Raw genomic sequence first — 27,938 nt, 5'->3', positions numbered from 1 at the left:
GATTAGATAATAAGCCGAGTCTTTCCGGTTCGTAGCTCGTAGAATAATAAACGGATGGACGTAGTCTTGATTACCACAAGCGACTTTCTTCTGTAGCTAAAGAACACAAATGCCTGCCTTGGTGACTTGCAAATGTCACTTTACACTACGTACGGTGGTACAGTGTAGAGCATGTGCTAATGATTTGAAGGCGTGTTTTGTGGTAGCGTGACCCCGGACGAGCTTGTCTGTTTCCTTCTGTGAACTGTCGACACAAGCAATCGTCATCAGTTTGTGTACAGAGACTCAACTTTTAGATCTTATGAAAGCGTATGTATCTAGATATCCTTCACGGCGAAGCGACATGAGGTTATTGCCATCTTGCTTGCCTTTCATGATCCTTTGCTTGGTGTGTGGCGATGACTTGGCGATACACGAAAAGAAGACGCGTTGTATAGCTTACTGCACGGAGTACAACGCCAACAATCAAGTAAGCAAAGCGAATGTTTTACTAAGCATGGCGGTTGAGGTAATAAATTAAATTAGATCACAATTGCAACTTGCACGAGTCTCTTGCCATACTTTCATTTGTTTTTACGCTCTAGTTTCTTACTTTCCATTGCTCAGTTGGTATGTTGTCCTCTTGTCTGTTATCAGTAAGTCTAGTGTAATAGCTATACAGTATATGGTAATATATTTACGTATGTAAATAGGATAATATAAATATATGTTATTAGAGAAAAGAGTCTTGTTTGTGAAAGCGTTAGTTATCGTTGAGAATATGTTTCTGTTTGTGTGGCAGAGTCTGGCTTCGTACAGCTGTCCTCACAATTGTTCAGAGGTAACGAGACAATGTTGTTGCACTTTAGTACGTACAGTCGTTTTACTAGTCAGTCCACTTAGACATAGTTCATGTGCAGGTTCACCGGAATAGCTCACCGAGGTCTTCCACAACTCTTACATTGTAACGTATAGACAATTACCCAGTAGCTCGCACAGGCCGCAAGAGAAAAAATTGTCACCATGTGGTCGGATGTCACAGATATGATGTCACTCGCGCTATTGCACTTATGTTACATCTGTCTGTCCACGATAATCGAATAACCCTCGTTCGTTCCCAGGAGTAATCGAATTGGGACCAGACACTACAATCTTGTTTGCTCTATTGCGTGTAATGCAGTGAGTTATTGCAAGAGGGTTATATAGATTTTTTGGTCCCACGGTTCCTCCTAAATATAATGCGAGCATCCAGCTCGCAGAATTTACGCACCAAAGGTAGAGCACACCGTTTTGAAGAATAGCTGAAGCCATGAATGATTTCCTGTTGACACAGAGCGCAGCAGAACGTAATTAGTATGTGTGCTTAGTTGTCTTTGACCTCAACAACTCAAAACAGATGCCATAAGATAGAAAGTGACTAGACGTTTACCTTTCATATACAAGCAGTACATAAAGTAATTGGCCATGCATGCAGTTCTCACAACCTGGGTGGGTCTATTATAAGGCCCGAAGGCCGACCGATGCTTGCTCCCTCAAGGACACAAATATTTTAGTTCTTACTCTAGGCCAGATATTACAGAGAGCGCCTTCTTTCTATAATGTATATCAGCTGTTCGATCTGTAGATTGCCATTAGGTTGAGGATCGCGCAGAAAATTGAACAGCTAGAATACTGTTTGTGAAATTTCTGGCTATTATTACAACTAAAAGCGTTTCTATTCTAGTTATACCTGAACCTCGCATGTCTAGACATTTTACACAATATACAAAACTTTTACTATTAGACTGTGTCCAATTAAAGATTTTACAACACGTTATTTTTGTTATTATTAATAAGGGTACACGCATGTATCTAAAATAATAAAGATCCATAGTCGTAGGCGTGGTTGGGATATCATTCCCACCCTTCTGATCTGCGCATGAAACGTTTGGGCAAATTTCAATGTGCAATATTAGTGTCTATGTATCATTTTACATCTAACAAACTATTTGTTGCAGTGCGCTAAAGTTTCATGCCTGGACATGCTTATGTATAAGTCCTTATCTGAATGTGAAAACCGTTGTGAGGTACGACATACGATTTTAATTAATCCACTTCTTTGACTATCATTTGTTTGTTGGATTTTTAGAGATCACTACCTTGCAAGAAAGGTTGCTCTTTTGTAGAAACAATGGGTGGAGCTACTGGCAGAATGTATGTTGTCTCATATCTACATGTGCAGCATGCAGTATGTATGATGGTAATGTTGTAGTGGTATATAACTTCAATTGCATCTTCTATTGAGATGCATTAATTAACTCTACAAATAGCTTCATTGTGTTAGCGTATATTAGCAATACAGTTGCAATTGTTGCTGCTGTGAACCAGGGGCGTAGCTACGGAGGGGAGAGGGTTCTTGGGGGTTCAGTACCTCCAAAAGTTATGGGCGGGGTTGCTCATCTATTCTTTATAGTCGAATAGAGTGATTTTATATACGTAATTATACAGTACCGAAATGATACGTGGTTAGTTTATAAATCTATACGTATATACATATACAATTAATTTTGAACAAATTAATATTAATTTTAACAAAATTAATATTAATAATTAGCCCCTCAATTTTTCTCTGGCTACGCCGCTGTGTGAACGTGTCTAATGACAACATGTCATCATATTTTGTTGGTTTTTAGACTAGAGTTTTTGAAAACCTTAGATAATCTTCCTGAAATGCCTGGAAGACCAAGACTGATAAAGAGCAAGCTAGTTTGGCACAGCAATAACTATCACTTTTACAGCGGTGATATTGACAAGTCTAAGGGAGTCGTTTTCTTGCTGCTCGGGTCTCGAGTTGCCTCTTATGCAAACGGATCAATAGACGAACGTCAGCTAAACTGGGAATTTATTTCATGGTCGTTTAGTGTATGGTTGCACATTGTATTTGTAGTGGAGTGGGTCTGAACGATGGTTGATCGTCTGTTTTGTGTAGACAAGCTATGATGCCAAGAAAATAGAAGACAAGATAAAGCTCGATTGTGATTATAGTTATGTATTCAAAGTCGCTTCGTTTAACGAACTGGGAACTAAAGGGTACAAGAGGAGTGAACCCTACAGTGTCCTAGGTAAGCAGAATTGCCTGTCTATATCTATATCTATATTTATAAAGGGTAATTCATTTGTCTATCTGTCTAAATCAAACGGTTACATTACGAGCTACGCACACACACACACACACACACACACACACACACACACACACACACAAACAAACACACACACACACACACACACACAAACACACAAACACACACACACACACACACACACACACACACACACACACACACACACACACACACACACAAACAGACACGCGCGCGCGCGCGCAGGGTTTCAAGAGAACATGTATCCCAGTCTCTAAATGTTTTAACTGTGCACTGAATGCTGACGTCTTGCAGGAACCCACCTGCATTGCAAGTTTGCAGCTGAATATAAAACCTAACTTCTCCTCAAATTGTCTTTGTCTATCTGTCTGTGTGTCTGTAATAAATTAACAGTAATCACGCCAAATCGCCATGCATGTTACATCCAAGTGGAAATAGGCATTTCGGTTTGTACGCGAAAACGCTTGTAGCTAAAGGGGTCTCTTTCGAGGTCCAGAACCGACCGTAGGAAAGATGCTTTTTGTTGTTCTAGCTAACGCCACAAATTTGGGATGATGAGTTGACGTCTGACGTCCGATGTAAAATGACCGGGTTGTTTGTCTGGTCGTGGCCAGGTCAGACAAGACATTCTCACTTCCGGGAACTGCGTAACCCTAATACGGAATACTCTGTACCTTGCTTGGCTCACTACTTTAGCAGCTTGCTAGATACGTAGTGATAATATTTTCTGGCTGACAATCAGCTACCTTGATCAGCTAAAGAAACGATCTAACCGGCCAGGCTGCATTCTATCGAGTTTGTAGGTCAACTAAGCATGCAGACATCTTTCTAGACTTATAGATATGTAACATATATATACATATATATATATATATATATATATATATATATATATATATATATATATATATATATATATATATATATATATATATGGCGGATGAAATGAAAAAAGATGCCTACCATGATGATATCGTCGCTGCTGCTGGCGGAGAGTTCTTCCCTCTGGCTTTGGAGACCATAGGTTATTGGACACCTTCAAGCTTGAAGACTCTAAAGATTATCGCGTTGAAGACTACCACCTGTAACACAACATCCCTTTCTCAAGCATTCCAGAACCTCATTGAACAATTATCTGTTAAACTCTGGTTATTTAATGCTTGTTTAGTGCACGGTTGTATGCAACTGCATTCTTCTAGTGACTCTCTTTGGGACTTGCTCACTTAGTGTATAAAAATTAATATATATATATATATATATATATATATATATATATATATATATATAAGTTAACTCTTTTTCTATAATAGTATGCACTGTTGGAAATTTCTGTATTGAAAAGAATTGTTTTTTATTTTTTGTAATTTTTATACGTTCCTCACTGCATGTATAACAAGGTCTGTGAATAGGTCTGACAACTGTGCACAGATTCATCAATCATGAAATTATGTGGTGTTGTAATTTCATCGAGTTTACTTAATTAACTTATGTGGCATCGTACTGTAATCTTAATAATATATTTTACTTCATACAAAGGTACACCGTACAGCGCATAACCGCACTGTTGTGTACACTGAATGAATTGCTACGTATTTTGCTGTGCCTGTAGATACATGTACTAAGTTAGAAATGTTTTTAGAGATTTTGAACACGAGCTGCGGCAATGACTGGTATCCCTATCTCAGCCGTCCTCCTTCACACTGTCGACCTAATCCATCTTTTAAGAGAACTCTACTCAACCTTCGTAAACAAAACTACCGCACAGACGACTCTTCATCATACTACTGGAACGACGACTGTTCAAACCTAAACAGCAGTCGACGTATCGTGTGGAAAAGACCCCAGAGTCAGTTTAGTTTGAATTTTTTAGTTCTTCTCGTTTGTGAGTTGTTGTTACACAGTATCAAGTTGCCTTTTTCTACGCAGATATTTCCAGCAGTTCTTGCTACGAAATTTACTTACACTCGATCAAGCAGGGAAGTAGCATCAAATGCAATATGAAGAATCGTGTGTATTATATACGAAACGTAAGTAATAATATATCGATAGTTTATAATGATATAATTTGCGCTATTGTTTCTAGAATGAAACTCAGCTAATGCTAGAGAAGTTGGAGCCAGGTTGCAATCTTTTTGTTTCAGTAAGTATCTCTTGAAAGGAGAGTAAAACAGATACATGTTTTAATTACAATAAATATTAATATCGTACTATTAAAATAGGTATACTATAGTGATTAATTGAATGTTTTAATAACAAATTTAAAGATTACACAGTTTATTAATATTTGAAAATGATTTCATGTAAAGTAATGTTATCAAGCACACTGTGTATGACTTATTGAGAATAATGACTTATTAAGAATACAGTGACTTAAGATAAAATATTCTAGAAGAACGTGCTACATGATTTAAGTTCTTTACTACTATAATTGCTATTTGTTTGTGTATTAGCTAATCTGTATAGATTTACTGTTTTAGTGTCTTTGCTTCTATTTTTTTGTTTTTGTTTTGTTTGCCCCTTGAAGAAACTGCACAATTAGTGCATTTATTACTATGTCGTGCTCAACCAGATCAGTCTGGTTTGTAAAGTTTATTGCAAGTACCGGAGCAGACCCTGCTTTAGAAGTACCTAGACCATAACGGTTGTCTAGAAAGAAGACATGACTTTACGAGGCATCCAAGTAGATCCCAGAAGCACTGTTTCCTGTAAGTGCTGCAGGTTGTGATGACCTGGAATAATGTCCAGCCACCGTGCAATATCTGTGTGCACTGTGCCCAAAGCTCCCAAGACCAACGGAACCAGCAGAGTTCGACAATGCCACATGCGGCTTATCTTTACTCGTAAGTCGCTGTACTTCGCCAACTTCTCAGCATGTTTCTTGCCAATGTTGACATCAGCAGGACAGCTGATATCAATAAGAAGGCAAGTGTTTGTCTTCTTATTTCTGAGACAGATGTCTGGACGATTGGCTTTGATCTTCCTGGCAGTGGGGATGGTGGTATCTCACATCATAGCAATGTCATCCGTCTCCACAAGTCTATCAGGATGATGCCGGTACCATCTGCTCTCCACTGGAACCCCAAAATGGCGACAAACATTCCAGTGAATGATGGAGGCCACCAGATTGTGTCAATCAGTGTAGTCTATTGGTGTCAAAGTACTACAGCCTGCCACAATGTGGTCGACTGTTTCCAGGCCTACACTGCACATGCGGAAAGTAGAACTGACATCACGATATAGAATCTTGCGCTTATAGCACCGAGTCCGAAGAGCTTGGTCTTGAGCAACAACCAGTCCATCAGTTGCAGCAGGAAGATTCGCTGCCTTTAGCCATCCGTAGGTCTCTTTTATGTCTACAGGCGGTTGCTCAGTGAGACGGCGATACTGCCCCTGCATAGGCTTCCAGCTCCAGGACCGTACACGAAGAGAACTGCAACAAGTACGGTAATGTCTCGCATCTGTTTCAGACGCTTGGTCGAAGACATCTTCAACCGAGATGGATGCATTTATGTGTAAGCTCTGCGGCTTGTCGTCCGAAGCAAGACTCCTCCGCAGCTGTGCAGCAAAACGACAAGCCATTCGCTTGATCGAGTGTGAAGGTTTTCCGGAGTCACTCTCCCGTATCATCTGTATGAAAGGATCAGAACTGTCAGAAAGGTAACAGTTCAGCCTCACAATACAAGATTGGTATGTCGACTCAATCTGTTGTAACCCCCTACCTTAGTCATTGCAATCAACGTACAGTCGATCAACATCTGCAAAAGGATTTTGGACAGCATGCATAGAGATGAGCTTTCAGGTCCGTCGATCGAACAGCTGCAAGTCCGCGTAGCCCTAATGAGTAACGCTAAAACAGTAAGTGAGAACCACTAATGCAAACCTATTGATGGCTAGAATCTTGTTCCGACCATACAACTGAGTGCGGAGAACTACCTTCACTTTGCGGAAGTACTGACGACGGAGTCTCTCTTGCATTATGCTATGCTGAATACCGTTACTCTCATCTACACCCAAGTGCTTGTAGACTTGACCCGGTTCCAGACTGTTGATGGTGTTTGTTTTTCTTATCGTCACTCCAGAGTTGTGTCCAGATATCCTGCCTTTGACAAAGTGTGCAACAGCACATTTGTCCAAACCAAGCTTTAACTGGATGTTATCAGAGAAGGTACGAACCGTGTGCAACAACCCATCTAACTGATCAAAGTTTCTGCCATACATCTTCAGATCATCCATGTAAAGTAGATGACTGATTAACTGACGTTTGGTAGTCTCATCGTGCCCAGTGGTTATCCGGTAGCCATAACCGCTTCTGTTCAGCTCCTTACTCAGAAGGTCGAGAGCCATACAAAGAGAATTGGAGAATGTGAGTCACCTTGGCAAATACCTCTCTTGATCTGAATAAGCCTTGTCTTAATCTTACTGTTCCCGCTAAAAAGCACCATCGATGTCCTCCAACTCTTCATCACACATGACAGGAACCTGCACAAGACTGGACTGATCTCATGCATCTGAAGGCATTGGAGCAACTAACTGTTTGGCACGCTGTCACAGGCTTTCTGGCAGTTTACCCAAGCCATGCTCAAGCTCTTGTGCCTGGTCTTACAGTATTCGGTTAACAGCTTGTTGATCAACAGCTGATCATTTGCACGAAAATATCCCTGTCGACAACTCTCTACTTCGGAGCCACAAAGTTTTTCTAAACCAAATGCGCTGTAATTCTTTGCCTGATGACTGTTGTTAGTGTCTTATAGAAGACAGACAGACACGTGATAGGCCGGTAAAATTTGGCCTGGTCTGTCTTGTTATTTCTAGAAATCAGCGTTTTTGTTGCTAGAGACAACCAGTCGGGTACGGAGTTTGGATTTTAAACCAGCAGGTTATATTTACAAGTCAGATCAATTTGAAGACAAGTGGTGCGCTTGACCCAGAAACCGTAAACCTTGTCTGAACCAGGAGACTTCCAGTTCCCCATCCTTTTGAGACACGATGTGACCTCATTGTCTGAGATAGGAACCACTGCTGCTCATCTCTCAGGTGCTTCTCACCATTGGTTTGATGTCTCAGCCAGAAGGCAGACTCAATGTGATGTACCTCAGTTTCTACGATACTACCCCAATGCTGCTCGATCTTAGACTCGGATGGCGGGGAAGTGACTTGAATAGTCTGCTTACCCAACTCTCTGTAAAACCGTCCAGCATCTCGTTGAAACAAACCGTTCTGGCGAAGTCTGTTACGATTCTTCTCCAGCCTTCTGTTCGCTCGACCTTGGACTTAAGTTCCATTTTCAAACGATTGATGGTGACCTCACAACTCTCAAAACCGGAAATGCCTACCCCATGCCAGAGAATTAGGAGTTCGTGTAACATACTAGTGCTCGATGAATCCTTTCTAACCTTCAGCAACAGTGAGATCGCACGTCGAAGTGTACAAAACTCCATATTCAGCCTTCGTCTTCATGTCGGTGTTTGCGAATTGGTTCGACTTTGTCGTCTTAAGCCCAGCCTTTTGGACACTAGTGAAGCAACAAAGTATACCAAGTAACTGATTTTACTCATATCTGGTTCATCGTTCAACGAACTCATGATCGTGTTAAGATCACCAATAAGTTTCAGGGTTCCACTGTCCACAAAGATTCTTTGAAGGCGGTGTCTCTTACAGATAGGAATTTGCCTAAATTTTTGCAATTTTTCAAGAACCTCTCGACGAAGTACAGAGTCAACAGTAGCATCACTATCAAGCGAAATAACATCCTCCGTTTGGCAGCAGTCTGGGTTGAGTTGAGATGTAGAAGTTTTCATCTCTTCTAGCTTAGAAGATATACTAAGATGTTTAGTCATCAGATCAGAGCTCACAGAGTCACAAGGGGACGGTGATTTCCTGATAGCACTGCGTTGAACTTAATCCAAGTGTCATCTACGGATAGGATATTACCACTATCTGTTGCACATGAGCATTCCTTAGAGAAACAGTGACTGACTGAACAAGGGAGCCATCTTCTAATTGATTAGTAGACTCATGATCATCTCGCATCAATGACACGACATGTTTTTCACCACGTGCAACATGCGCCATCCTGACTGAAGCCATGCAAGGTCACACATTGTCAAGCAAAGGCGTGACAACTAAAGTATCAGCTGATAGAGCAGAAAACATTTCCAACTCGGAAATCTGCACACTAGAATAAACATCAGTCGTAACAGATAAGAAACTTGAGATGGGCTTTCCATCCTGTGCGGCTTCACGTTTAATCTCCTCCAACTCTAATTCAGTCAGAATTTCAGAAATTAAGATATATCGATTCTGGTCTGCCAAAAGCTGCTCAGAGACGTCAGTCAGAAAAGGATTTTGTTCACACCACAGCTGATGCATGGGTATTTTGAAAGCATAGAACTTGCATGACAACAGTACGTGGTAATAAGAAACATCTTTCCTATTCATTTTTCGCGTCCATTTCCGTCGTCTTGTTGCGTTGCCGCTCCTGTTAGCCGAAACACAAGAATTGTTAGAAACGGTGAGCATCACAATAGTCTCTTCAGCGAAATTTGAAGCCAAATTCAAATCAGACATCGCACGAGAGATGGTTCGACCAGTCGCCCTACGTCCAGAACTATTCCTGGTCTTCCGAACAGCTGCAGTAATTTTAGAGACCGACGTATGGAGCCCTGTTCTGGTTTTCCGACAAGGAACGCGCTCCTCAGCTAGCTCTGAGGCAAGCGATACAGCTAGATGTCATCTTCCACAATATCCGGGACTATGTGCCGTGCTCAACCAGATCAGTCTGGTTTTTAAAGTCAATTACCAGAACCGTAGCAAAAACCCTGCTTTAGAAGAACTTAGACCATCGCGGCTGTCTAGAATACATTATTTGCGAAGGATCCGAGTAGATCCCAAAAGCACTGTTTCTGTAAGTGCTGCAGATTGTGATGACCTGGAATAATGTCCAGCCACCGTGCAATACCTGCGTGCACTGTGCTCAAAGCTCCCCAGACCAACGGAACCACCAGTGTTCGAAAATGCTACATGCGGCTTATCTCCACTCGCAAGTCGCTGTACTTCGCCAACTTCTCAGCATGTTTTTTGCCAATGTTGCCATCAGCAGGACAGCTGATATCAATAAAAAGACAAGTGTTTGTCTTCATATTTCTGAGACAGATGGCTGGACGATTAGCTTTGATATTGCTGGCAGTGGAAATGGTGGTATCCCGCATCATAGTAATGTCATCCGTCTCCAGGAGCCTATCAGAATGATGCCGGTACCATCTGCTCTCCACTGGAATCTCAAAATGACGACAAACATCCCAGCAAATGATGAAGGCCACCAGATTGTGTCGATCAGTGTAGTCCATCGGTGCCAAAGCAGTACAGCCTGCCACAATGTGGTCGACTGTTTCCAGGTCTACACTACACATGCGGCAAGTAGGACTGGCATCACGATATAGAATCTTGCGCTCATAGTACCGAGTCCGAAGAGCTTGGTCTTGAGAAGCAACAATCAGTCCCACAGTTGCAGCAGAAACATTCGCTCCATCCGTAGGTCCCTTTCATGTTTACAGGCGGTTGCTCAGTGAGACGGCGATACTGCTCGTGCATAGGCTTCCCTCTCCAGGACCGTACACAAACTGCAACACGTCCGGTAATGTCTCGCATCTGTTTCAGGCACTTGCTCGAAGCCACATTCAACCGAGATGGATGCATTCCTGTGTAAGCTCTGCGACTTGTCGGTAAAAGCAAGACTCCTTTGCAGCTGTGCATTAAAGCTACCAGCCATGCGCTTGATCGAGTGTGAAGATTTCCGGAGTCACACTCCCGTATCATCTGTATGAAAGGATCAGAACTGTCAGCAAAATAACAGTTCAGCCTCACAATACAAGATTGATATGTCGACTCAATCTGTTGTAACCGCCTACTCCCATCACTGCAAGGAGCGTACAGTCAGTCAACGTCTGCAGCAGGATGGTGGACACCGTGCATAGAGAGGAGATTTCTGGTCCGTCGATCAAGCTGCTGCAGGTCCGTGCACCTCCAATGAATGACGCCAAAACCGTAAGTGAGAACCGGTAGTGCAAACCCATTGATGTGAAGAATCTTCTTCCGACCATACAACTGAGTCCTGAAAACCGCCTTTTTTCTGCGGAAGTACTCACCACTATTATTATTATTTGCCCTTATGCCCCTCCATGATGGGCAAGTGGGGTCTTTACCCCCATCTGGGCGCCCACCAAACCCGGTAGGTGAGCCCAGCACGGTACATGTTTCTGTGTAGTCCACACGGCGATCAATGATTATAAAATTTGATATACAGTAGATTGCAGGCATTACGGTGACCGCGAACATTGGTCAAGCACGCCTAGTGGATATCAATAACCACCAGGAAAGCACTGAACGTCATCATCAACGGACCATTCGCCAGACCACATAAACGCCCCAACGACTGAAACGAGTCATAGTCTCACGGATAAAGTTGGAGAAACATAAGAAAGAAAGACAGACAAGTTTCATAATTTACTGTCGTCACTGGGGTTTGAACCCCTAAATCATGGAGTGGTAGCCATTGTCGCTAACCACTAAGCCACGGCGGTGACTTTTATTATTATGTGTCGTTATGCCCCTTCATAATGGGCAAGTGGGGTCTTTACCCCTATCTGGGCGCCCACCAACCCAGCAGGTGAGCCCAGCGGGGTACATGTTTCCGTGTAGTCCATACGGCGATCAATGACTAGCCAATTCGATATAGATTGCAGGCATTACGGTGACCCCGTACTCGATACAGCATTATTATTATTATTATTATTATGTGTTGTGCTCAACCAGATCAGTCTGGTTTGTAAAGTCTATTACAAGTACCGGAAGCAAACCCTGCTTCAGAAGTACTTAGACCATCACAGCTGTCTAGAAAGAAGACATGACTTTACCAAGGATCCGAGTAGATCCCAGAAGCACTGTTTTCTGTAAGTGCTGCAGGTTGTGATGACCTGGAATAATGTCCAGCCACCGTGCAATACCTGCGTGCACTGTGCCCAAGGCTCCCAAGACCACCGGAACCACCAGTGTTCGACAATGCTACATGCGGCTTATCTCCACCCTCAAGTCGCTGTACTTCGCCAACTTCTCAGCATGTTTCTTGCCCATGTTGCCATCAGCAGGACAGCTGATATCAATAAGAAGACAAGTGTTTGTCTTCCTATTTCTGAGACAGATGTCTGGACGATTGGCTTTGATTCTCCAGGTAGTGGGGATGGTGGTATCCCACATCATAGTAATGTCATCTGTCTCCACAAGCCTATCAGAATGATGCCGGTACCATCTGCTCTCCACTGGAACCCCAAAATGGCGACAAATGTCCCAGTGAATGATGGATGCCACCTGATTGTGTCGATCAGTGTAGTCCGTTGGTGCCAAAGCACTACAGCCTGCCACAATGTGGTCGACTGTTTCCAGGCCTACACTGCACATGCGGCAAGTAGGACTAACATTACGATGTAGAATCTTACGCTCATAGTACCGAGTCCGAAGAGCTTGGTCTTGAGCAGCAACAATCAGTCCCTCAGTTGCAGCAGAAAGATTCGCTGCCTTTAGCCATCCGTAAGTCTCTTTCATGTCCACAGGCGGTTGCTCAGTGAGACGACGATACTGCCCGTGCATAGGCTTCCCGCTCCAGGACCGCACACGAACAGAACTGCAACACGTACGGTAATGTCTTGCATCTGTTTCAGGTGCTTGCTCGAAGCCACCTTCAACCGAGATGGATGCATTCCTGTGTAAGCTCTGCGACTTGTCGTCCGAAGCAAGACTCCTTCGCAGCTGTGCAGTAAACCGACAAGCCATGCGCTTGATCGAGTGTGAAGATTTTCCAGAGTCACACTCCCGTATCATCTGCATAAAAGGATCAGAACTGTCAGCAAGGTAACAGCTCAGCCTCACAATACAAGATTGATATGTCGACTCAATCTGTTGTAACCCCCTACCCCCATCACTGCAAGGAGCGTACAGTCGGTCAACGTCTGCAGCAGGATGGTGAACACTGTGCATAGAGAGGAGCTTTCTGGTCCGTCGATCGAGCTGCTGCAGGTCCGTGCACTTCCAATGAATGACGCCAAAACCGTAAGTGAAAACCGGTAGTGCAAACCCATTGATGGCTAGAATCTTGTTCCGACCATACAACTCAGTCCGGAGAACCACCTTCACTCTGCGCAAGTACTCACGACGGAGTCTCTCCCGCATCATGCTGTGCTGAATACCGTTACTCTCATCTACACCCAAGTACTTGTAGACTTGACCCGGTTCCAGACACTTGATGGTGTCCGTTTTTCCTACCGTCACTCCAGAGTTGTGTCCAGATAGCCTGCCGTTGACAAAGTGTGCAACAGCACATTTGTCCAAACCAAACTTCATCTGGATGTCATCAGAGAAGGTACGAACCGTGTGCAACAACCCATCCAACTGATCAGAGTTTCTGCCATACAGCTTCAGATCATCCATGTAAAGTAGATGACTGATAAGCTGACGTTTGGCAGTCTCACCATGCCCAGTGGTCATCCGGTAGCCGTAACCGGTTCTGTTCAGCTCCTTGCTCAGAGGATTGAGAGCCATACAGAAGAGAAGTGGAGAAAGTGAGTCACCTTGGAAAATACCCCTCCTGATCTGCATAAGCCTTGTCTTGATCGTACTATTCCCGCAAGAAGGCACCATCGATGTCCTCCAACTCTTCATCACACGTGACAGGAACCCGCACAAGACTGGACTGATCTTATGCAGCTGAAGGCATTGGAGCAACCAACTGTGTGGCACGCTGTCATAGGCTTTCTGGTAGTCCACCCAAGCCATGCTCAAGCTCTTGTGCCTAGTCCTACAGTCTTCGGTAAGCAGATTGTTGATCAACAGCTGATCCTTTGCACCAAAAGATCCCTGTCGACAACCTTTCTGCTCCGGAGCCATGAGGTTTCTCTGATCCAAATGCCCTGCAATCCTCTGCCTGATGACTGAGGTGAGGGTCTTATAGAAGACAGACAGACATGTGATAGGCCGGTAATTTTGGCCTGGTCAGTCTTGTGATTCTTAGGAATCAGAGTAGTTATTCCTTGAGACAACCAGTCGGGTACGGAGTCTGGATTCTGAACCAGCAGGTTGTAGTTACGAGTCAGATCAGTGTGAAGACACGTGATACGCTTGACCCAGAAACCATAAACCTTGTCTGGACCAGGAGACTTCCAGTTCCCCATCCTTTTGAGACACGATGTGACCTCATTGTCTGAGATAGGTAACCACTGCTGCTCATCTTTCCGGTGCGTCTCGTCATCGGTTTGACGTCTCAGCCAGAAGGCAGACTCATTGTGATGTACCTCAGTTTCTAGGATACCACCCCAATACTGTTCGATCTCAGACTCGGATGGCGGGGAAGTGACCCGGATAGTCTGCTTATCCAGCTCTCTGTAAAACCGTCCAGCATCTCGTTGAAACAAACCATTCTGGCGAAGTCTCTTACGATTCTTCTCCAGCCTCCTGGTCCGCTCGACCTTGGACTTAAGTTCCATTTTCAATCGATTGATGGAGACCTCACAACTCTCCGAACAGAAAATGCCCAACCGATGCCGAAGACGTCGGAGTTCATGTAACATACGAATGCCCGATGAACCCTTTCTAACCTCCAGCAACAGTGAGATTATTATTATTATTATTATTATTATTATTATTATTATTATGCAGTGTCGTTGACAATACTTTAATAAAAAATTTAAATATTTCTAATTTAGTACATCATATTTAGAAACTGTTAGTAGTATCAGACATCAAATGTTTTATTATGTGTCGTGCTCAACCAGATCAGTCTGGTTTGTAAAGTAACATTATAATTATCAGACAACAAAGTTTTTATTATTTACATACAATTATCTGCTTGACCAGATTTACGCGGGGACACAGGAGAGAGCGCTGCCACCAGACCCAAACTTGGACTTTCTGCTGAATCTAAAAGTACCTTGTAAGTACCCTTTGCTTACGTTAAGCAGTTAGGATAGAGCGTTTGATTTGTGTATTTGTGATTGTAGCGGCATCTCTCAAATGTGGTAAGATATTTATAACTGTGCTTGTAAATATTGTAGAACTATAGAATTCAATAACTCATTGTTTAGACATAAATTTTGGTAAAAATTTTATATGTTGGTTAATTTTTGAACTTAAATCTAATTTATTTTTTGTGTCTCAGGTCGCCGTTGTCATGGTAATTTTGGTTATATGACGTATGGATTTTATAGCATCTACATTCTTTTTTCCTTTTTGCTGCCTGTTTGTCTGTTTGTCTGTCTGTCTTCCTTTTTTCTGTCTGTTTGTCTGTTTTACTATTTATCTTTATTTCTGTCTATCTGTCTGTCGGTGTGCATGCATGCCTGTCTGCCTCTCTGTTTGTCTGTCTGTCTGTCTGTTCGTCCGTCGGTCCGTCCGTCCGTCTGTCTTTCTGTCTGTCTGTTTGTCTGTCTATCTCATTTATTAAAGTGCAAATTCTACGTTACATTTCTAACACTAAATGCAAACAAGGTACTGAGTTCAGCTTTAGTTTAATGCAAGCTACTTTGATAGTCTCTATCGTATGTGTTCTCATCTACTTCTCCAGGGAAGACAAGATTCAGCTTGTGGAGGATGAATTTAGCGTTACATCGTTGTAAGATTATTGAGAATTATTTCCTCCAAAAACTTTTAAAGTCAGCTCTATTTATGTAGCCTTCAATGACTCTTAATCTTCTGCCTAGTTTGGTTAAATAGTTGGTAGCTTGTGATCCTAAGTTCCAAGATGTTCAAATACCAGAGGAGTGAATTGAGTCTTTTTGTATTGTTACCAAGTTGTTGTTTTTATAGTTGATCATCTTCCTTTCTTCTTTCTTGCTGAAGCAAGATTTCCTCTAAAGCTACCAGCATTAAGGTGTCTGGCTGAAAGGATGAGCCATGGCTACGTCAAGGTCATAGGTACTCCCAGAGTCGTACATAACTATGTCAGGTCTATTCTCATTTCCAGAGTAACGATGTCGAGCTTCTTTCTCGCGATTAATTTTTAATTTATGTAGACAAGCGCTCCATTTATTTACAATTTCATAGTATTGTCACACAGGCCCATCTCCATGTTTGAATGTAAGAAGATGATATTCATCTGCCAACTTGCAACATTCACACTGAATGTTCCAGTTAACAAAGATGCAGGTATTTCCAACCTCAGATGTGCTGCCGAACGAAATTCGTCGAGTTTAAGTGCAAGAATCTCTTTAGTAGAAATGACTTCCAGCTATGACCCAGGTCCGTTAATTTTTAGTGATCTACATTTAGCTGCAGCCCTATCTGATTGTAAAATCGCAGTTTACAGGCAGGAATTTGCATTGCCTCGTGTAGTTGACTAGATAGATTTTGTTGTAATTTCTTGACAAACTCACTTAGATGTTGGCAATCATCACAACCATTACACTTACAGCTTGATGAATATCGGCCGAGATCTTGATGAATATCGGCCGAGATCTTTGAGACATTATTTGTTGAAAGCAAGAGTGATACATCGTTAGTCAAGTGAGGGAACCTAGTAGGCAAGTTTGACAGAGTATGCATCCATCCTCCTAAAAACGCAGATGAAGCAATAGCATCGACCGATGTAATTCCAAATCCTCCCAATTTGATAGGAAGATTTGCTTTTTCCGCTGTGCATCGACTTTTGATTGCACTCTCAATATTTTACAAAAGGTTTTTCGAGTCCAATCGTCTCATATTTCAGCTGTAGACTAAATAAAGATGGTGATACTGACCTAGCCAAGTAATTTAACTTGGGAACATGGAAATGACGTAGTAGAAGGCATTCTGACTGAGAATCTTCTAGTAAGACAAAGCAAAGCAAATTGATTGACCAGAGTGAGCTATGTCTTCAGTCAATCAGTCTGTCTGTCTGTCTGTCTGTCTGTCTGTCTGTCTGTCTGTCTGTTTGTCTGTCTGTCTGTTTGGGAGTAGATAGAGACATTCAGTGTTTTACTCATTAGCAATAGTCTCGGACTACAAGTAGAACATTTCATTTTAACAATAACTGTTTGTAGTAGTGAAGATTGTTGACAATAAACTTGATTTTGTCTGTCTGTCTGTCTGTCTGTCTGTTTGTTCGTCTTGTTCTTCTCTTCGTTTGTCCGTCTGTCCGTCTGTTCGTTCGTCTGTTCGTCCGTCTGTCTCTTTTTCTCGGTCTCTCATATATTAAACACACGGTCATCAGAGTCTTTCTCTGCATTCCTGTCTGACCAGCACATTTATAGTATACATTACAACTTGCAGAAGTAATTTTTTTAGAAATTGTCTGCAAATGTGTAGGTAAACTTTACGGACGTGTCAACTTTACTGCAAATGTTCAATTCGATAATGCAACTCAATTGTATGCTTTTAATTTGACATGGCTCAACCCACCATCGCCCACAACAGTTGACTCTTACTTTTTGAAAACGTACCTGAAAGGAAAATCGGATTCGTCCGTCGAAATTCGTTCTGTATGTTTAGCCAAATTACACATATGTTTTGGAACTTTTACAAATTATTTATAGGCTGCCTCTCCTCATGTTTACACATATCGACTCTACTCAAAGCAATGTTACGATGAAATAGAGGTAAGAGACTGTACAAAATATTCATGAAAATAATGGAAAAAACTTGCAATATGTGATTTTATGATTTTAGTTGCAGCCAATATATAGAAACATAAAATATCGAATTTCTGTAATCGATGACCCATGTCCTCTTTGTAAGTGACCAATAATTTGCTATATACCATCTTAGTATTATTGAAATCTACTCTAGCTCCCGATCCTCCCTATGACGTCACCACTCAGGGATCGTCAGATTCTGTGACAGTCTACTGGAAAGAGCCGTTGTATGTTCACTCTGATTTTCCTATTGTTGGATACGCGGTCAAGTGGTTATCACGAAACAACTTCAATGCCGGAGATTTCAAAAATAGCAGTTCAACTCTCATTAACATTGTTTCTTCGGTATAGTTTGGATTAATGACATTCATTGCTTTGTAATTTTTCACCAATATATACTGACTGATTGTTTGTCAGAGTTTTACCAAGTACACTGTGACGGGGCTATTGCCGAATCATTCTTATTATTTTCAAGTAAGTCAATGATGAATGAAAAGTCCTTGTTGAGACAGTGTTGTGATGTCTATTTAAGGTCAGAGCATTATCTCATAGAAGCAACAGCACTTTTAGCAAGATTAAAGTTCAAAGAACTTCAAGTAAGACAACGCGTAGTAATTACCAGAAACACTAACAGAAAAATTAAATTTTAGTTGTCGAAAACACTTGAGCAAAACTGCAAGATTTTTAGAAACGTAGGTCCTTCAAGTAACAGGTAAAGGGTTTAGAAATATTCACGGTTTTAGCCTAGCCTGAGGTCGGTTGCCTAACCATTAATGCCACATTGCTACGAGCGTAAGCTGCATGTCAAAAATACACAACTGAATGATTTGCAGACTATGTTCAAACCACTTTGGATTGGAGTGTGCATGCATAGCCAATGAATTTGCGTTCTATAAGCATGGAATTAATAAAACGTTTAATATATTTGTGTTGTGTTTTTAGTGGATTGCAAGTGGAGTAGTTGGAGTTCGTGTAGTGTTCAGTGTGGAAACGGCACTAGAACTCGGAGTATTGCCCAGGCAGCAACGCTAGGTGGTCAAACGTGTACGGGCCCATCAAATCAGATATGCAAAATCACATCATGTACGGTTGTTGTTATTGTAGAAGTCGCTGTTACTGTTGCGTGATATGTTCTTGTGGCAAATATAGGTAAAGCTACCAACTTATATGCAACTTTAGGAGCAACAGCCACTATGAGTTCAGTCTACAATTCAAGTACTCTCGCAAAATATGCTGTAAGCAGCCTCATGAGGTATTCATGGAATGGGAAAGCACGAGACTGCGCTCGTACAAAATTCTCTCGTAATCCTTGGCTTCGAGTCGACTTAAAAAATCATTACTTGGTGTCAAGCGTTAGAATTGTTTTAAGTGGAGCCGATAATCGTGGAAACATTTCCGTTCACGTTGGTGGTCTCTTAGCAAACAGAAGGAATAACGAATACCGTTGTGGAGTGGCTTTATACGATAGCTCTTCGAACCGTGGACTGTCTAGAAATGTCACGTGCCTCAAGCCTGTTTGGGGAAGATACATAACTATACAAAAGAAAGGATCTGACCATTTGGGTCTATGTGATGTGCAGGTGGTCTACGGTTAGATTACTAGCACGTTATATTGTTGATTAACAGAAAAATAATAATCTTTTTTCTTGTTTTTGTAGAGTTAGACATAGTTGTTTGGAAAGGAAATATGATTATTAACAAATCAAGCTTAGCTGTTGGCCTGAAACAAAACTACTCTGCTGTTATTGATTGTGGTGTTGTTCCTGATGTAACCAACTTCAGTGCTTTCTTAAAATGGAAACATAACGAGACCGATCGCATACCAACTCTACGTACTGAACACAGTGAACAACATACTGGTGTATATCAGGTGTATGAGAATAATAGGCAGCGGCTCTACATCAAATCAGCCAATGTCTCTGCAAATGGCCGTTATACATGTCAATATACTGCACAAGATGGTTCTAAAAAATCAAAGGCGATCATTCTGACTGTTCTAACCGGGAAGAATGCAACAGGTTTAACACTTTCCCTGCAGTTAGTGCTGGTAAATTTATGTTATTTAAATGGACGGTATTTATTTTAATTACTTTTTATTATTTATTATTTCTATATTTTGCATTGCTGTTACCCAAAAGTTTCATTTTTACTTTCGGAATTAAGAGTAATTTGATAAATATATAGCATAAATTTACATAATTATGCAAAAATCTTGATGTTCCTTGTGCAATAATAAAAAGTAACAGTAACACCTAAAACGTTTAGTTTTCGGAAATATATTATTAGTAGCTTTCAATGAATTGTATTATTGTCTCATACAAAAGACAGATTATGATGTATAATTTTTAGTGTTACACTTTGTGTCTCTTTCTTTCGATATTCACATTCTTATTGCTGTAAGCAAAAGAGGTTAAATAAAGAAATTAGAGCAATTTGATTTTTAAGATTCTCTAATTTGTAAAGAGCAAAAACAAATAATGTCTGTACGCAAATTGAGTTTACAGACTGTAAATTGAATGTCTTAATAATTCATTGCGCACGAAGGTTATAAATCTTAAAAATCTTAATATTAAACAATTTGATGTAGAAATTTCTGTATAAAACAGTTAATCTCATGTTTTAGGTAATAATTCTATATCTATTTCCGCTCCAGTGAGGTGCAGTGAATTACGTGCACTGAGCAATGAAAGCATAATCATGACTGGAGATATACCCGGATCTACAGCAAACATCACTTGTTTAGACGGGTATAGACTTTATGGAAATTCGTCAAGGATATGTTTACCAAACGGAAAATGGAGTGGAAATGACACATTGTGCGAAGGTATTGTATACTGCCAAGTAGATAGTCGTATTACGTTTGTGTATATAATTGTGTGAGCTGTGTGTGTGTATGTGCGTGTGTGTGTGTGTGTGTGTGTGTGTGTGTGTGTGTGTGTGTGTGTGTGTGTGTGTGTGTGTGTGTGTGTGTGTGTGTGTGTGTGTGTGTGTGTGTGTGTGTGTGTGTGTGTGTGTGTGTGTGTGTGTGTGTGTGTGTGTGTGTGTGTGTGTGTGTGTGTGTGTGTGTGTGTGTGTGTGTGTGTGTCAGTATACATACACACCTGTCACACTATTTCTGTTTTTCGTCATCCGGGTTCGTTAGTTTCGCTCTCACCAGGATAAAATAATAATCACGTGACATTGCATCGATATCAGAGCATGCGCACATATCAGCAAGCTGGTGTGATACTGTTAGAATATCAGCTATGAAACACAATAATAATAATAATAATAATAATAATAATAATAATAATAATAGCGACTTGCGAGCGGAGATAAGCCGCATGTGGCATTGTCGAACACTAGTGGTTCCGGTGGTCTTGAGAGCTTTGGGCACAGTGCACGCAGGTATTGCACGGTGGCTGGACATTATTCCAGGTCATCACAACCTGCAGCACTTACAGAAAACAGTGCTTCTGGGATCTACTCGGATCCTTCGTAAAGTCATGTCTTCTTTCTAGACAGCCGTGATGGTCTAAGTACTTCTGAAGCAGGGTTTGCTTCCGGTACTTGTAATAGACTTTACAAACCAGACTGATCTGGTTGAGCACGACACTGTATAATGTGTGTCTGTATTAGCTTTAACTGCAAATGTAGAAAAGACGCGTTCACTTATGACGACTCATTCTTTGTTAGCTGTTGAAGAAGAAAACTGCGAAGACTCGGCACCTTCAAACATGCTGCCATCAACTATTGTCATCATCTCGTTGCTGGTCATTATTGTTGTTGTGTACATGTTATGTAATACGGTCAAGATTCAGATTGGGTTGCGTTTGACTGTCGTGTACGTTCTGATCGCCAGTGCAGCTCTCTCAATTGCCGTCACTTTGTGGATTGTTCTGGCTAGCAAACCCCTCACTTGCAACGGAGGCATTCCTCATCTTATTGTTACCGTTAACAATGGAATCTATTTCTCGTGTCTTCTCTGTTGTCTCATTCCATTGTCGTTTACTATTCGTTGTAAAAATTCTCTCTCCGTTCTCAGATGGTTACTCTTGTCACCTTTCATTATTGTTCAAGTTTCTTTATCTGGTGTGGCTCATTTTTTATCTGACAACAACACTAAGAACTCATCTACGGTGGAGTTTTGCCACCACAATAGCTATGAAGTTATCTACATTGTGTCTCACTATTTTGGATTTATCATTTTGATGTTGTTGGATTTGACTTTGCTCAAGAAATTTTATCACAATCGGCTTAAAAACGGGATCTTACAGAATAGACTCAACATTTGTTGGGCAACGTTATTCCAGGGCGTTCCATGTTTTTATGTAATCGTATTATCGTTTTTGCTATTTGCAAATGGCGCAAAAGTTTGTCGCCAAAGCGATACATTTTTTGTCCTACTGGCGCTGTTTCCTACACTTTTGTCAACACTTTTACTCTCAGTTGATACCATTAACGTCATACTGCAAAGAAGAAGAATAGACCAACCAGTGCCAGTCAGTGGTGAGTATAAAATTCTTGACTGATCTAATTACGAATATTATAACTTTTTTGTTATTAAATTAGATTATCTAGAAAATAGAATGCGCCGTGTGAGACAAAGCTCTTATCAATTTTCTGAATTTTTTAAATATAAACAAACCAGCTACGAATTTCAACTTAATTCTGAATTGCTAGCCGACATTAAAGAAGTGCTGATATATTCAAGTCGTCTGGCTATTAAAGAGAAGCTTGGTGAAGGTATAATTAACATGTCTAAGTCTGTATTTGCTAATGCTATCGAGGCATCCAATTTTTATCTATTTTAGGAAACTTTGGATGTGTTTATAAGGCTATTCTTGATTCTTCAACAGACGTCGCCGTTAAGTGTCTATCAGGTATTTGAAAAAGTAGTAATTCGTAATCCATTCTTAAGTAAATGATATTGTCAAGTTCATACGTTTATGCGTATTAAAATGCCTATTAGTCGAATAATTACAATAGGTCTTAGTTTAAAACTTACAACGTTACCAAATTTGTCACGTGTCTAATATGCATGCACATTTTTAACCTATTTACTTACATACTGGACGGATTTAATATCATTACTATTTTGCAATTATGCATATGTGAACAGATGAATAGATGGATAAAGGCATGTGAACAATCAAGTGCCACGTCTTTATACAGTCCTAAATTTCCACCTGTTTCGATCATTTTGTGTACTTTGCTTTTATTGATTTTGCAGTACTGGGTAGGTTATTTATACTCTGTATAGTTGGTAACGTTGAATTTGTGCACTTGTTGATACGCCAACAGGTATAGATAGGTTGCGATGATAAACGATTTTAATAGTAATTATCTATCATGAACAGCCATTAGAAGACAAATTTTTTATCTTTTAAATATTATTTTTTATATGTAAAGCTTTGTACATTTCAATTTGCTTTAATCTATTTTGCTTTCTATTGTTGCTGTGAGTTGTTTGAGAAATGTTCTGCCTGTGCGTTACATGATAACATCTATAATTGTAGTATATTTCTGGTAAGAAAGTTTACCTCTAAACTTTATCTGTTAGCAATACACATAGTCAGCTGTATCTGAATGCAGTTGTTTACTGTTCTAGAACAGAATGCCGTCGTGTCAACGAATTTGCCCAGTGGTTTTTTGTTTATAGGCAAAATCAATATAAACAATTTAACGTAGATTATATCCATTATTACAAAAGAATTGAATAAACCAACTGACTTGTAAATTATAAGAAGTTTTCAGTTATATCTTTTTGAAAATGTTTAAAATTTATCTTTAAAAATAGTAGGAAGTCTTGCTTTGTTTCATTGAAGAATTTCAGAAATATAATTGTGAACTGTAATTAATTTGTTGTAAGTTTTCTCAGTATTTTTTCTTAGATTTTATAAATAAAAAAATTGTTAAAATATCCACTAAGTGTTGAATGAATATCTATTTGTTTTAGACACAAAGAAAACGAAAATGATAAAGGAATTTGTGAACGAGGGTCTACAGATGAGAAACCTAAACCATCCTAACGTTATGACTTTACTTGGTATATGCTGGGATATACAAGCCAGTAAAACGTCGTCCCGCTATCCTCCGTTAATTGTTCTTCCATACATGGAACTTGGAGACTTAAAAAGTCATCTAAAAAAATACAGATTAAACGAGTCGTTAAGAAAGGTGCTTGCAAACAGTGTTGTATTGGACACACATTTGCAAGTCTGCTTTTTAGAAACACGTCATTCAACTTTCTCAGCTGTTAAAGTTTGCTCTCCAGATAGCTAGAGGAATGGAGTATCTAACGGAGAAACGAGTAATTCACAGAGATATGGCGGCTAGAAATTGCATGTAATCATGTGATTGTTCTTATTTGACCACATCTAATCTATCGATATCCTGATTTAAGGATCGACTGGGAACTAAACATTAAGGTTGCTGATTTTGGCCTCTCTCGAGTTCTTGCTGCTGGCAAAGAATATTATCGTGTAAGAAAAAACAGGCAACTTCCTATAAAGTGGATGGCGCCTGAGAGTCTCACTGATATGATCTTCACACACATGACAGATATTGTTGGTCACTTATCAACTTTGCAAAGTGCTTAATTAATAATGTCTTTCTTATAGTGGTCTTACGGTGTGACTCTGTGGGAGGTTATGACATTTGCAAAAGTTCCATATCCGGGAGTTGCCAACAGTCGAATACTAAACTATATAAATAAGGGAGAAAGAATGGAGATGCCAAGCGACTGCCCACTTGAAATGTAAGTCATCTAGTGTTAATGGAACTCGGTACATTATACACTAACAAGTCTAAATTAGCGCTGGTAATCCATGCAAGTGCTTACAGCGTTAAATGCAACAGAAATGGATGCTACAGGAATGTGTACAAGAATTTTGAACTGCTGTCAGTTGACTGATAATAAGCATATAAATATCTGTTTCTGTTATATCAGATAAGCATGCGCTCAATAAAATCCGTAAGGAACTATGCTATCGTTTGAATTTAATTGACGTAGAGCATAGCTAATACTAGCAATAATATTAATAGGAATAGTTACTATGTATAGTTATTAATTAATTTTTAAATTACTGATTTATTCTGAGATGTCTTCTAGTGTTAAGGCTCGCAGTAAGGCTCGTCATTAATTGAATCGATTGTTCCGCTTGCTGTCAAATAACTATTTAACATCAGTCAGTAACAACTTGTTAATTGTTGCATTTATGAAATGTTTGCACAAGATATTATTAATACTAATGTGCTCATTCTCATTACACCAAATACATTCCTGCATGCTTAGCATCTGTGTGCTCTAATAAAGCTTTGCGTTATTTCAACAACAAAAACTTTAATTTATAGCAATTAGTAATCTTGTTCATTTCTTTATTCCCAAACACACGACAAATTCTTAACTAATGTAATAATAATATGTTTTGCAACAGATACAACATTATGTCTCGCTGTTGGAAAGAGGAACCTCTCGAACGTCCATCATTTACTGAAATAGCTGAAGAACTTGAAGACATTCTTACAAACCTGGTGGGATACTCAGTGGTCAACGAAGGCAGCGCAAGGAATGTTACATACTCTGATTTCTCCACCGAATGCGACAATAGCGAAAACGAGGATGCCGAAGAAGACGACAATAGCGCAAGAATGAAACCTGACATTTTTGAAACTACAGTGTAAAAATTTTGGGTCTCTAGCGAATTTAAACAACAAAACTTTAATTTTTATAAACAGACATTTAGAGAATAGTGCGATGTGCTTTGCCGTGTCAAAGTATTTTATATAAGACTCGTTGTAATATATGGATCGAGACAGAATACACTTGATACCTCCCACTACCACATCACTTTCAGCCCTTGCGTACAGCTCTAGCACTAGCACTGAACTAACGATGATGCAAGAGGTGTGCTGAAGCTCGCGCCCAAAAAATTTCCATTATTACTAGCTTTTATCTTATACTTTACTGACCGATCTATTGTTATTTTGTATATCATGTTTAAGTTACGTGAAGTTGTCCAAATGCTACACTATACAGTACAGCTCTCCTACGCTCGTGAACATCGTCTACACCGCTGCAAAAGGATCGCATTTATCTATTGGAAAGAAGAGTGGTAAGCGTAATTATAGCAACTCTTCAGCCCAAGAGCATGCACAGCCGTAATAGCGTATAAACCTTGTTGGACATGAAGTAAGACATGAAATTTATCTAGCAAGTTGGTTCGGTTTACAAGGCGGTGAACTCATTATCAGAGCTCCTGTGAAGAAAATTTTACGTTGATCTAAATTGCGATTGCCATTAAATTGATTGCAAATATGTCATCTACATGAATGCAGTGAAATACTAGTAAGTTTCTTAGCTTTCATGCGTAATTCGTTTCGTTGCAGGTATATTAAGGATGGCTTACAGGTACGCTTGTGTAACATTTTTGAAAACACTATGCGACAAAAACTTGTCAAAACTTTGCAATAATTGTTATTTGAACAAAACAACAAATATATAATACAGTGCTCTGTATATTATTTAGTGATAAATGTATAGCCATTTTAACTAACGAATATACAAAAGTTTTTAATTTGTTTATATTTTAAACCTACTCCTCGTACACGTCAACAGTATATACATGTATGAACTGTTTCCCTATTTTTCATTTGCTTGTTTTAAGATTCGTAGCTGCAGACAATTTATTGAAGTGTCTCAAAATTGTAACGTTTGTTTGCTTGCCACGCCCAACACCAAAACATATTATCAAATCTGCAGTAACAAACAACAATTTGCTGACCGAATTCGATCTAATACAACAACATACCAATTAGCAGGACACGTGGTAGGACGAGACAATGTTCTTCCATTGTCAAAATATTCCATTAGATCTGCACTAGATATGTCTAAATATGGTGCTTTTCAGTACTAAATATTCTTTAAGCAGTTACTCCAAAAGACCACTGCAATAAATGATTATTTTAATATAAAGAGCTCGATGGACTCGCCATCTAGACTTACACGTCACTTTGTTCCGAATATAGTCTTTTCAGCACACTCTAGGAAGCCATCCATTTGATGGGTAAAGAACCGTTTCACGTTGTCGATTGCACTGGTCTTTGCTCATGTATCGAGCCATGTCAGTCAGCTATTTTTACGATATTTTTATCACTTAGCCTAAATGTTTGGACATGTTTGGAGTGCACAAATTTTATGGAATTGCTGCGATCATCTTCCTTACATGCAATTTCTAGCTGCTAAATCTCTGTGAATAATGCAATGGCTGACGAGATATGTCATGCCACAACATACTTAAATGACGTCAAATCTTTCCTTTTTACAACCTTTGCAAGGACAAAGAAAAGATATATTAGTACTGCACGTAATACCAAGCATAGACACAGTACACTTTTCTAATTTGTAGTAAAATAATATAGCATAAGTACCTTAGTTCTACTATCTGCTTTTATGCAAATAATGGTTAGTTTAAATATGAGAAGATGGCGTCACAATAATCAGAAACTTAGTGATATGATTGTATACATTTCCAACAGCAATTGGTGTAAATTTTAATTTGTTAAGTTAAGTTGTAACGATTTGCCGAGACATTACCACTATGCAGAAAATGGCGTTTGTCATGCTTGACCACGTGTACTTTGCACTGCTGATTCTCGTCAACGGCAACGTGGACAAACATTAAGTAAACATAGAAATGTTTTTCTTACAGTGAAAAAGCGGGAAGCAACGGCTGGAAACTGTCGGTGTTCTAGAAGAAAAGTTGTAGCGATATTCCTACTATGCAGAAAGCCAGTGTCACGTGGTCACGTACATTAATTGCGTAATCCAGTTTTGCGCGGCATCTGCAAGATGACAGTCGTTCGCAAATATAATAAAATTAAACGTTGCGCGAGAAGGAAATGTCCAAACGTTATATTTATCAGTAGAAGTGACTGCGTATAATCAAAACGTGAAAAAAAGATCATTTGGTCGAATTTTAAAATTCTTAGAAGATGACGTCAAAATAATCAGAAACTTTGGGATATTATTCTATGCATTGGTGAAAGCAATCGATGTAAACTTTGATTTATCAAGTTGAATTATAGCGATTTGCCGAGACATTACTAGTATGCAGAAAATGGCGTCTGTCGTGCTTGACCACGTGTACTTTGCGCTGTTGATTCTCTTCAACGGCAACTTGGG

General features: G+C 40.0%; 1 protein-coding gene across 1 annotated transcript; it reads left to right on the top strand.

The window, feature by feature from the left end:
* Positions 1-54: 54 nt before the first annotated feature.
* LOC134184195 (uncharacterized) lies at positions 55-25,577 on the top strand. The gene is made up of 29 exons (XM_062651821.1): positions 55-149; positions 207-469; positions 782-820; positions 1,977-2,045; positions 2,108-2,880; positions 2,948-3,080; positions 4,762-4,968; positions 5,049-5,149; positions 5,206-5,262; positions 15,024-15,099; positions 15,167-15,184; positions 17,448-17,620; positions 17,675-17,737; positions 17,808-17,871; positions 17,928-18,118; positions 18,191-18,247; positions 18,306-18,369; positions 18,716-18,856; positions 18,923-19,363; positions 19,432-19,791; positions 20,397-20,597; positions 21,449-22,261; positions 22,325-22,498; positions 22,567-22,635; positions 23,712-23,932; positions 23,985-24,100; positions 24,159-24,321; positions 24,376-24,512; positions 25,192-25,577. The coding sequence occupies exons 5-29, from the start codon at positions 2,617-2,619 to the stop codon at positions 25,436-25,438; spliced, it is 4,551 nt and encodes a 1,516-aa protein (XP_062507805.1). The 5' UTR covers positions 55-149; positions 207-469; positions 782-820; positions 1,977-2,045; positions 2,108-2,616; the 3' UTR covers positions 25,439-25,577.
* Positions 25,578-27,938: the final 2,361 nt, after the last annotated feature.

The sequence above is a fragment of the Corticium candelabrum genome, chromosome 9 (genome assembly GCF_963422355.1).
Source record: "Corticium candelabrum chromosome 9, ooCorCand1.1, whole genome shotgun sequence".
NCBI classification, from domain to species: domain Eukaryota; kingdom Metazoa; phylum Porifera; class Homoscleromorpha; order Homosclerophorida; family Plakinidae; genus Corticium; species Corticium candelabrum.
The sequence above is the reverse complement of the archived record's forward strand: the minus strand, read 5'-3'. Positions and strand labels throughout refer to the sequence as shown.

Excerpts from the sequence above, each read along its gene's own strand:
- LOC134184195 (XM_062651821.1), top strand. The coding sequence starts at position 2,617 with ATGACAACATGTCATCATATTTTGTTGGTTTTTAGACTAGAGTTTTTG. Across the intron at positions 17,872-17,927 it reads CGATGACCCATGTCCTCTTT|CTCCCGATCCTCCCTATGAC; the intron begins GTAAGTGACCAA and ends AATCTACTCTAG. Across the intron at positions 24,513-25,191 it reads AGCGACTGCCCACTTGAAAT|ATACAACATTATGTCTCGCT; the intron begins GTAAGTCATCTA and ends GTTTTGCAACAG.